The following is a 12,384-nucleotide window of genomic DNA, read 5'->3' on the forward strand; positions in this document are numbered from 1 at the left end:
TCCTACTTGAAACACAGCTTACTTCTTGCTTAGGAAGCCTTTCATGAGGCAAAAGGACAAAAAAACTAGACCAATGGAATACTGGCTAAATGCTGAACATCAAAGGAGAGCCTCAATTTGGAAGGGTGAAAGCCAAAACCCAAGGATGGTTTTCTGGCTAACAGTTTTGGAACAGGGCAAATGATTCTCTCTCCGCTTAACACACTGCCAGGAAACTTCCAGCCTTTTATGGAACAAAGTCCTCACAAGTATTAGTCAGAAATGCCATTTTAATGGCACCCCAGTAGCATTTCCACTCTGGGTGCCCAGACCCCCATGATTCCAGCATGTCCTGCTGACAGTGGAAGTTGGCCCATACCCTGTGATGAAATGCTTGCCTCTCCTCTTCCTCCTTTGGGAGGATTCTTCAGTAACCAGTGTAAAGGGCAATCAGCATTTTGTGGGGCGAGGTGGAAGGGGCTGGATGTTTGTTATACACCACAGTCCTGTTATCCTTCCAAGCAGCCCTGCTGATGTTTGTCCCTCCACTTACACAAGAACCCTTTTTCCTCCCACACACATCCCAAGCAAGGTAATAAAGTTCACTGTCCCAAAGGACAATGGAGCTGATCAGAAATGAAATTAAGGGCTTTCCCAGCCCAGCTGCTGCCAGCAGTGGAACAGGAGGCATCACCAACCAGGACAGGCTGGGAACTTCAGGGGAGCTGTTAGGTCTCGTTCCCTCATGCATTAAGCACTGTAGGTGAGACACCATTTGAGATATACAATAGGCTGCCAGCACAAGGAATGCACTGTGGAGTGGATTTACAGCTGCTCTAAAGAAAAGGTAATTAGTGTGACCCCTGGCACCAAGCTGCTTTGATAATAGCTCTGGATAACAGAAACTCCTTCCAACAGCCCCCACTGCAGTAACTTCATGTCAGCAGCCATATGTAAGCAAAGCCAAGGTAACAAGCACAGAAATAAACGAACTGATATAAAAACACCCCATACAGAGCTGCTTGCTTTTTGTAACTGTGATTTTTACAGCTGACAGGTAAGCTAAACTCAATTATCTGATTGTTAGAGCACATAACTGCCTCCAAGCCAGCAGCATTCCAGCAGCCACTGCAGCCTGCAGTGCACTGCTGAGGTCAGGCAAGCTACAACAGCCAGCACTGGCCAGTTTAATCCCAGTATGAACCAGACCTGAGCCCACCTGGCTTCCCACATCTGTTCTGCACTATGGCCACACAGAGCTGAACCTCCCCCTCCTATGCAGGGACATGGATCATGAAGCCAATTTTCTTATGTTTGTATTTCAAACAAAAACACAAGGATTGGCTTTTAAAAATACATGAGATGAAGATACATTAACTCACCAGATATCAAAGGATGTCTCAGAGAGATCATTAACACTTTATGACCACAGCATGATTACTGAGCAAAGCCTGTGGAATCCTACTAAATTAGCTCTTGCTTTGCCCAAAGTTGAGAGTCAAATCCCACAGGAATAAAATATTGCTTCATTATAAAAGGTCTTGTCAAGACAGGGAATGCACTTGAACACAAAATGAATTATTAACAAATATTTTACATCTTTTTGTGCAGGTAACCCAGAGTGGTCACAGCAGCCAGCTATAGTAAAAGGCAACCATCATCTAACAGCATAAACTTGAAAATCATCCCCTTTTCTCACTAATGTGAAGAAGTTTCACTCTGTTTGAAGGGCTATATGTCACTCCAGATCTGCTGACCCTTTTCTTGTGAATGTCAGTCCAAAAGGCATTAGGAAAGACAGAGATCTCCAAACTGTCTTCTGAATCACAGTCTATTTTTCAAACCACATTTTTAAAGTTGATATTATTTGAGTAGAGATAAAAGATCCTTTCCTTCCAATGGTAAAAGCAAACAAACCATTCCTCTTCTGACTAAAGCTGTTTAAACTGTACACTTTGTGACAGAAGTCAAACAGTTACAGATGTCAACAGAAACAGGTAAGTCAGGTGTCAGATATTTCGCCAAACTGGGTATAAAACCTTTGATCATGGTGAATCCCACACTCCCTCCATAATACAAATTCTTACCTTTGCAGTTTTGATGTAGTGGCTCAAAACCTCAGCTCGTATTTTTAAAGTCTGTGCATGTAGAATCTCTCTAACAACCCAGAAGCTTACCTAAAATGTAGGGGAAAAAAAGCCTTTTAAAAATACCGAGTTTCAACACTGTACTTTTGAAAGTTTTATTTTTTTAAGGAAGTATGATGTATGGAAACAGATTTGAGTTCAGGGTAAGCTTGAGGATGAGATCACACACAAAGCAAATGGCAGAACACTCAAACTTCGAACAGTACTCTCCCAGGACAATAAAATAATGAAAAATGTTATGAAAAGCCCACAAAATGAAGGAATATAAACACTAACATTGAATCATATCCATTGGTTTGCTTTTCTACAACATCAAAGCTGCATTACTCAACTCTTACATGAACTGAGCAGCTTCAACTACAGTTCACTGACATTTCCAACACCTTGAAAAAGAATTAATCCTCAACAAAATTAGAATGTAAGGTAGGAAGCTCTGCCATAACCTAGCTTCTAGTTTATACTCTTATTTCTGGCTATGCCAATTACCTGCTGATGTACAGACCAGTATCACACTCTTAGCTAAGCTCCCTAGGACTGACTTCACTGCTGTGTAAGATCCCTGCTAAATTCAGTATAAAGAATGGTTGCTGCATTTCATACTTATGTGAATGTCTCATAAAGGCTGTACTCTAAAAGTGTTTGGTAATATATCTAAACTCCACTGTTTTCTCTTCTCTGCTCCCTCCCACCCTCTGCCCTCACAAAGAATGATCAAATTAAACACTTTTGTAACTGTAATAAAGCAGTAGCAAAGAATTAGCAAAGGGTAACAATACTGCAGCTTTTACTCATGTATTTGCTATGAGTTGGGAAAAAATTAATTATCATGAAGATACACCATGACTGGTATTTACAAAACTACTGAAAACAGTGTATGAAGAAATTTACTGTAAATTTACTCTTACACATGAAAACCTTTCAACATGTCATGTTGCTTTGATTTTTAAGTGATGCTAAACTACTTCTTGTAAACTAACATTGAGTATGCATTCAGGTTCCTAGCCAAAAATCTCAATTAGAAAAATGAAATATCCTGTTCCACTCAGTTCAGTATAATAGCTCCTAACACAGAAGAGCACAGGAAGATCCACACCTCCAAAATTATTACATTTGCAGTGAAGCTACAGGGATCTAATGAAAACTGGGATGTTAAATCACAACAGCTCTTTGGAGAAATGGAAGAATGACAAGAAAACCCACAAAAAATCCCCACAAACATCTTGCATAAGAATCACTTTCCTTTGGTCTGTTTGTCTAAGATTGTATTAGCCAGGAAAGAATTAACCATAGAGCTCAGGTTTCTATTTCCTTTCATTTTTCTTCATTTTCTTTCCACTTTTTCTTTTTTGCAAAGCAAAATATCTGTTCACAAACAAAAAGTGGTTCCAACTGATTTTAAAAATCTCAATATGTTGCCATGCTCAAAAATAGCAAAGTTTTGAAACAACTGCTTAAAGTTAAAAGATGAAAATATGGAAAATTGTCTCATTTTTGATGGTGCATCATCAAATTGTAATAATATGAAAATCATAGTGACAGTATCTGTATTTAAATGACAGAGATTGCCATTCCCTTTTTTTAGTTAGAGAATAATTTTCCTTTAAGGACAGGGCTCCATGTACTGGGACAATCTCAGGAGTAGTGACAGTAAAAAAGAATTGAAACTCTTGCACCTTCTTCATTGTTTAGAAAACAAAAATATGTGGATTTTTGCCAGGTCTTCTCCAGTATTTTCTTTAATTAAATATTCTGAAGGTGTCCTTCTGAGTCCTGCCACGAGCAGGGATTTGCACTCAGTGATTTTTACTGGCCCCTTCCAACTTGAGATATTCTATGACTCTATCAAATACAGAAGTACTGAATACATAAAATATTTGGCAGTACTTCAAAATTTTGTCATAAAAAGCTTGACCTCAGTTTGGTGCTCTGCTGTAGTTACACAGCTTGAGAAAAAGAACTTTCTTCCCCTGATTGATCAATGAGTTTTTAAGAAGATCCTTTCTTAGTGAAGATCAAGGGAATTGAAATTTTTAACAGAGATTTCTGTATCATAAAGAATCAGGTAAGGACAACACACACAGCACTACACCTCAAGATCCCAAATCTCTCTGATTTTAAGTTCAGAGAGCACTGATGTAACAGAATGCCTGTGATGGGCCAGACTGTGACACACTTGCTCAGAACACAGAGCAACACTCCGGCATTTTCATCAGGACAAAAATCCCCTGATTTCCTCTGTCTGTCCTGACTTCTGTGGAAGTTCCCTGGCACCACAGAGACACAAACACTCTTGTTTGCACAAGGAAGCCTGGTCTCTGTTCCAGTCCCAGCCAGACCTCAGCTCAACACTTCCAAGTTCCTTCAGGAAAAGAAAAAAACCCAACCAAACCAGAATAAATTTCCTTCGAAGCTTAGAGCCCTCCAGTCCCTCCAGTGACAGAGCAGGCAGGAGATACAGAACCAAACACACTTAATCACTTCCACTTCAACCACTTCCAGTCCCCTCTGATGTGTTTTTACTGATATAAACACTGGGTTTTGGCTGGTCATGTCTATTAACTGGTATCTTTAGACAGCACCATAACCGAATGTATTGTACATATTGAAAAAGCAGTAATTTAAATAAATACTTTTGTTTCATTCCTTACATAAATAATACATATTTGTTCCATATATTCCTCTCCTGCTGCATTTAAATGTTATTATACCAACATCAACCAGCAACAATGTTTGCATTTGGGTTAAAAAGGGATGCAAAAAACGTGAAAAACACCTATAAAAACAGCCAGTAAAACATAAAATTTTCCTTTGGCAAGTAGGATCTCTTCCTTTAAAATTGTTCCAATGTACTGAATCTAGCTGACAAGTTTCTCTAATATTTTAAGCTTTCTGGCAGCAAGTTCCACTCCTATTTAAATAAAAAGCTCAAGAAAGAGGTTTTCAGTTGAGGGACTCTGATAATCAAAAGACCAATAGTGACCTTTACACTTTGCCTTCAAAAAATTGTTTATTTGAAACAAATGATAAATGCTTATTTTCAAAAGGTAAGACAATGATCTAGTAAGTGAACTTGGCAATTGTGCACTCTCAGAGGTTTACCAGTAACAGCAAGTCTACTACTCACTTTCAGAAGGAAGCTGAAAATGAGAGAGTCAGAGTTAAAATAAAAAAGGCTTCTTCCTTCCTCACTAAATATCAATTAATACAAAACTAGCACCTTAAGTTATATAATTTTTTAAAATTTAATATTATATATGTAGATCTATATGGGATACCACTCAACAATGAATTCTCCAAGGACAGGAGAGTCCTGGCATGGAAGGATTCCACTGATTTCTGTTGCCTGAACTCAATCTGTTTTCACAGGCACATCCAATTATCCCATAACTAATGCTGGAACTGCCTGACTTCATCCTCAGTGGAATGTAATCAACTGTACAGAATCATCACTGCTTCCAAAATGCTACCTGCACATCACTTCACTGTGAAGCAGCTGGTAGCAATTTCATATTCTCTTTATTTAAGAAGTGAGAGCTGTTCACGGTTTTCCTTTGGCAAGCTGGGGGCAAAAATGGAAGAGACAGATGCATAATGCTTTATTTAACCCCAGTGAAATTTCAAAGGTTAACAAAATTTTCTGATATGTATTCCTGCCTGACAAGGCCACCAGTTCCTGTGACTTTCCTGATTGTTTATTTTAGGACTAAGCATTAGAACACCCCAGGTAAGTGGAGCAGAAACAGTATCTGTCTTTTTCCCTCTCTACTCCTACACTGAGGGCTTCCTTGAAGCCAGAACAAAGGCTGATATAAACTTTGTGGAAGTCCTAATTCCCATGCTAAGGTTTTCCCTCCTTCCTTCTGGCTATGAGCATATTTTACCAATTCTTTAGTATGTCTGAAGCTGACTTCAGGCAGTTCTTGCAGTTCTTCAGCAGAGCACATAACTGAGAAGTGAGAAGTCCTTGATGGGTTACACTGCCTCACATGGTTTTTTACCACAAAAACATTCCACAATATTCAGCAAAATGAAACATTTCTTTGAAGAGTCAACTTCCATGAATAAGCAAGGCAGCAAATGTTGGAATCAGTGAGATTAGTGTCAAAATCATCAATGTTTTTATAGCAGCCTATACATTCTAACAGGAGCAACTTCAAAAGCTAGATCAGGAAAATTTCAACTAAATGCAGAACAGCAACAACAAAACACCACAAAAAAACAACAACAAATACCCATCAAAAGAAACAAACAAAAAAAAACCACTAAGAAAATTTCCCAAATTCTTGACCAAACTCCCCAGGATCTCAATGATGGTACAGTCACAGAAAGTTTGCAGTGTAACATTTTCTCTGCAGTCCAGTGCAGAATCAGGCAAGATTCTGGTCCAAGACCCAAAGCCAGACAAGCATTTCACCCAGTAGGTTAAAAAATATTCTAAGTGTTGTCAGTGAAAAATAATAGGATTTGATCATATCCTCCTGAGAGCAATCATGAAAAGTGAGAAAATACATAAGAATTGTTAGGAAAAAAACCCTGAAAAATTGAGAGGTTTGGTCTGAGTTTCAGATAATTAACAAAGATCTCTTAAGCCTGAGACTGGGCACAGAGGTTAGTTCTGCAAGACAGCTTGTAAGTTTGAGACATTATTAAACATTTACAAGATGAGAGTAATAGAATTACTTCATTTGAAACAGAAAATATGACATTACTTAAAAAGAGCATCACAGTTTTGAGACATGATTGGATAACTCCATAATTGGACTCCTCCAGCTTTAATTGTGAAGAAAGGGAGAATTTGGTTTTCCTTTTAAGAGTTGATTTTATACAGAGAAATTGTTGAGTAAAAAAACCATAAATCTCAAATATACTTCCTAAAAATTATGTGAAATAGAGAGATAAAGAACAAGTTTTTCAGAGAAAAACTGTTTGGAATTTTCAAAAGTTTCCCTAGAATCACCTTAAAAAGGTATCTACGCTAACAAGAGGCTTCTATTTCTAGGGACAAAAATATCTATGTGAAGCATAAGACACTCAACTAACACAGAAGGAAATTACATCTAATTACTAGTCCAGAAATCCTGTATGGCAAGCCTTTAACCTGTAATTATGATTCTGTCTTCATATAAAAGACAGCCAGCAGTTCTGGAGAAAATGTGCACTTTTCATCGATTGCTGCTATTTAAAACAGAATATTTCTTCAACATTGGTTTGGCCTTTCTGCATATCCTACAGATAAAGTAGTTGCTAAAAGGAGTTCCTTAAGTTGTCAAGTAATCAGCTGTGATCCAAAATAAAAGTGATGTGCCAGAACACTTAATCCCACAGACTTTCTGAAATGTGTACATGTAATAATGCTGGAAAAAAATAACTCACATGATTGAATCTTCTGGTGAAAGCAACAGCATTGGGTGCAGAACTGTATTTCTCTTTTTTATTCCAGCCACAGCTTGCCAGCTCCTGAGAGAACAAGGATGAAAATTCACTTCTTTAATTTAGTGCATAACACATGTTCAGAGCCAAAGGCATATAGAGACACAAATCTTGTAAGTTTTAAAATAACAGAGCAACAACACATTGAAGTAATACAGTTACACTTGTTCTGATTCCGTCTGAAAACTGAGATTCCACAAGTGTAATTTCTGAATTGTGTTGAGTTATTGATTATTAAAATTCATCTTTTGCTGATTTAGAGTTTTCCTAATTTTGTTACCACAGAAGATCCTGCTTCAAACATGAATCTGAGCTAGAGAGCCAAATGTCCTTTTGCTTTTAATCACTTTCTGAAGCTATCTAAAGAGATCATACACCTAGTTAACTCAATCTAAGACATGTTTTTAGCTTGGCACGTTGCATTAAAGAAATATCAAAAAAGTGTCATCATTTGCAGTAACAACAAAAGAAACACTATTTTCAATTTTCCCTTCCAAAGGAGCCTATTTTAGGAAACTGCATCATCTTATTTACTATCACTTAATTTTAACTATGAAGTTTTCATTAAAATCATAAATAACTAAATGCACCAAAATGAGCTCTTCCATTTGTATACAACAGTACACGAATAGATGCAAAGACAGAATTCAGCACACAAAGTGTTCCACAGTGCTATCAAGAAAAAGAATCAAAATAGAGGCAGCTTAATTATTCAAGTGGCATAATAGCAAAGTACAGCCCTTCCTTTTTACTTATTCATGTCTTCCTTCCAGATCATCCACTCTGAAGTGCTCTCAGTTTTATTACCATGCTGAAAACTCCTCACTGAGCCACATTCACACTACACATCCAGCTACCCCATAACTTAGATAAGATGACTCAACACGTAACCAATAATTGTGCCATTTGAGACACAGTTTAAAAGAATTTGGTATCTGGATAGTCTCAGTTCTAATTTTTTTACTTTTTAAAATCAGAAACTTCTTAGGATCTTTCCAACCAACGTCTCAAAACCACTAAAGAATCTCATGCCAGGTAAGAGGCACCCTGAATTCTTCTACTTGAAGTTTGTGTGCTGGTATTTGTTAGAGAAGACCCAGAGATTCTTGGCCAGTCACTGCAAAGAATGCAGAATTTCTGGGTTTGTATTTAGGGCTACTCCTTCAAATTTCACTAGAAAGTTGTACCACCTAAATCTACTCTGGAAGACCTGGCATGCTCAGCACAGGAAAGCACATGCCCCTGTCCTTACACCTCCACTTCAACGAGTGTCCACGAGACAAGCACACAGCCCTGAATTACTCCTGTTCCAAAGAGAGCAGGCTACTGGAGCCATTCAAGAGACTCTTGATTAAATTCTCTATCCCTCAGCATCTCCAGTTTCCACTGGAATCACAGCTCTGCACTTGGAGGAACACAAGGGGATTAATTTACTGGCATCTGATAACCCTTCCTTAGCAGTGGGAAAAAATGAGTTATCACCGCAGGTTCAGGGAAAATAAGGGAATTTCTTACAAATTCAGGCCGTGTCCCTCAATTGCAATTGTCATCACAGAGTGAAAATCTCCTAATGATTCTAGGCAGAAGCTCCCCATTGCCCTGTACAGCTAAGGGCCCACAGGGTACAGACATCAGTGGCAACAGATTTGGGAATACTGCAAAACAGAAGATTCTGCTTCTGCCTGGGAAGACGCACATCCAAAGCTTTTTCCAGAGGTCTAGAGGCACACAGGCATTCAGGACCTGTGCCATCAGTTCTGATTCTTCAACAGCCTAGGGTGGCATCCACACCACTGTTCAGGGACAGACACAAGAGAGGCAGAGCTTTGAGAGTTCCAAAAGCATTTCCCCTCCTCCCTTTAGGAAATGTGGGAAACACTTTCTCATCACACTTGCAAGACCCCTCTCCCTTGGGCAGCCAACTTTCTTTTCTCTCATCTTCAAACCAAAAGAAGAGTGGTTTCCCTTTGCCTGTCAGGTCTCCCAGGTGACCACCTGACCTTTCTGCCTCAGGGGACCCCTGCTCAGAACCCTCCTGCCCCTTACCAGAACTTGTCTGTGTCAGCTCTCTGCCTGTGGCACTGCCCCAGGATGCCACCAGCAGAAGAGCAGCCACCAAGGTGTTTGCCCTCCCGGGATTTGGCCTGGAGTGGTGCCACACAGTCCCAACAAGGACACATCTGGCTGCACTCATGATGGCAACGAAACACTCACACACCACACTGGAACTGAGAAACCACTCTTATCCTTCTACAAAAATACCCACTTCCCTGCTAAATAGGCTGTGCTGTCTATTTCTTACTTTATTTCTTGATCTTCCTCTAGGATTCTACTTTTTCCACCAGAAGTTTCAAATCTGAAGTATTCCCCAGGATTATTCCCTCAGTCTGCCCATCAGCTCAGGAACAGGAGCTACATCACTACAACCACCAATTTCTTACTTAATGTGGTACATTTAAACTAATCTAAAAAACTGAAAGACATAGGATCAAGAATACAAAAACTGAACTTTCTCTGTAACTCGTTCTGGTTTTGAATACATAGCATTTTATTTTCCTTAACAAAATACTGTGGGAACATTTAAATTATAACCTGCACTACACAGCAGAGAGCGAAATCGTGTTTCTCACAAAAACCTTTCTTTAGGTCAAAGGGAAAGTTTCAAAAAGAGGAGAGAAGAAGCAAGGATTAATAGTGGAACCCTTCTACAACTTCAGAGTAAGCAGAAATTAATCCTACTCAGTAAGTGAATTTTTTTTTCACTGCCTAGTCTGGTGAAGCAGAGGGGCTGAAGAGGTTAAAGACAAGAACTCAGTAGAGATTTTCAATATGAACACATGGGCAAATAATTTTGGATGATGTACTAAAACATGTAAAGCAAGTGATCAGATTTTCCAAAAAAAGCAAGCTGATGTGTTCTGCAAGGGGTTATGTGGCTGCTATTTAATGCTAACACAACTACCAGCAGCACAGCCAAGCAAGTCTAAAACTCCCTTCTTTTACTGTAAAGCAGAGCTTTGCAGTCACTGCTCTCTAGAAAGCCACAACCACCACAAGAGAGAGAGAACAAAAACCAACCTACCACTTGCAATTCCCAGGGAAGAAAAGGAAATCTTATGACTGACTGGGGGAACTCTGTAATTTTTTTTTTTCCACTAAAAATTAAAATGCAAATTGGCTGCTTTCATACAGACAGATGTTTATGTCAGAGAAGTGTGTTCTGTATAATGTTTATTTTTTATACTGCAACACACTAACTATTAATTTACAAACAATCAGTAATTCCTTCTCCTTTCTCAGAAGTAACGTGCAGGTGTTTTTAATGAAGAAGGAAGGTGGTTTCCAGAATCTAGGAGTGACACAGCCTGCATTCAGCTCAGGCAGAGGATCGTGTCACTAAAGAGTATCTAACCATGGTAATGGTTCAAGTCTCTGCTTCTGGCTCATCTCAAATGTAAAGAGATCCACCACTTCACTTAATCCCAGATTCTGTAGGCAACACTAAACTTCCAGCCTGTTTTCTTCACTAAGCATGAAATGGTGAGTTGTAGTGGGCAGCATGGAGGAATTTGAGCACACATGTGAAACCACAATATTGCTAAGAAATTTGAATATACACAGAAATAATTATATTTACTTGCTACAGATAGAGGCAAAAGACTGCCAAAGTATGTAAGTGTGCTGTGAGCACGTTCACTGATTTTGATGTTAAAAGAAAACGACTACATATTGCTTTGGAAAGTGTTATTCAGCTCTTTTTTTCTTGTTAAGATAATCAAGATGAAATTTGGGTGTTGCTTTCTATTTTAAAAAGCCACCTGTAATAATTTAATAAATATGTTAACATAATGAGGAAGGTGCAACACAATTTTAAAGATATTAAAAGAATACTGCTCACACAGGCTAAAATGAAAATTCATCTCCAGCAATTAAAAAAATTAAGCATCTCAGAGTACATATTTCAGAAACTCTATTTGAGAAAATAAATGAACACACATTAAAGGCTAAAAACTTTAATTCAGATACCATTTTGCAGTTTGGGAAGCAAAGGGCGATTCACAACCCGTGTAATGAAGATTTGCTAATTTAATAAATATGTTAACATAATGAGGAAGGTGCAACACAATTTTAAAGATATTAAAAGAATACTGCTCACACAGGCTAAAATGAAAATTCATCTCCAGCAATTAAAAAAATTAAGCATCTCAGAGTACATATTTCAGAAACTCTATTTGAGAAAATAAATGAACACACATTAAAGGCTAAAAACTTTAATTCAGATACCATTTTGCAGTTTGGGAAGCAAAGGGCGATTCACAACCCGTGTAATGAAGATTTGCTGGTGAATTACAAATTGCAATAAACACCCTGTTTTTAAATCATGGCACACTGGGGAAAAACATTGTTCATCATCTCCTACCATGCACACAGCTGAGAGCTGTGAAATTCAGTGTCAACACTTAGAATGAAAAACCCCAATTCTATCAATGCCTTTCAGTCACCCACTGAAGACTCAGTTTAGGAACCCTTTCATACAGGTGAAATCAGCTCAATGGTGTTTTGTTTTCTAATTACAAACTCCACAATGCTTGAGTGTACATGCCAGGGGATGGATAAAGATTTACAAGTTGAATAAGACATGGCTATGGCACAGGCTGGTAGAAGCTTGAAGGAAGCTCAGAAATCTACACCACTTCATTAACCTGCTGTCAAGATGCCTTGAGGTAAACTCAGCCTTCCATGTCTGATATTCCCTTCTGCAAACCAATAGAAAAGCATTTTAATTGTGTTTAGCCTTTTCTGATGTGAGAGCTGATGTTTACAGCCC

At 38.5% G+C, this 12,384-nt stretch overlaps 1 protein-coding gene across 10 annotated transcripts in view; it reads right to left on the bottom strand.

The window, feature by feature from the left end:
* Positions 1–12,384, bottom strand: part of RALGPS2 (Ral GEF with PH domain and SH3 binding motif 2) — a 115,892-nt gene that overhangs the window by 66,070 nt on the left and 37,438 nt on the right. For all 10 annotated transcript variants that reach the window (XM_064427673.1, XM_064427670.1, XM_064427676.1 and 7 more), the window contains 2 exons: positions 7,500–7,583; positions 2,067–2,156 (listed from right to left, as the gene is read on the bottom strand). In XM_064427673.1, the coding sequence (XP_064283743.1) occupies positions 2,067–2,156; positions 7,500–7,583 (174 nt within the window). The remainder of the gene's footprint in view (positions 1–2,066; positions 2,157–7,499; positions 7,584–12,384) is intronic.

The sequence above is a fragment of the Passer domesticus genome, chromosome 7, assembly GCF_036417665.1.
Source record: "Passer domesticus isolate bPasDom1 chromosome 7, bPasDom1.hap1, whole genome shotgun sequence".
Lineage (NCBI taxonomy): Eukaryota > Metazoa > Chordata > Aves > Passeriformes > Passeridae > Passer > Passer domesticus.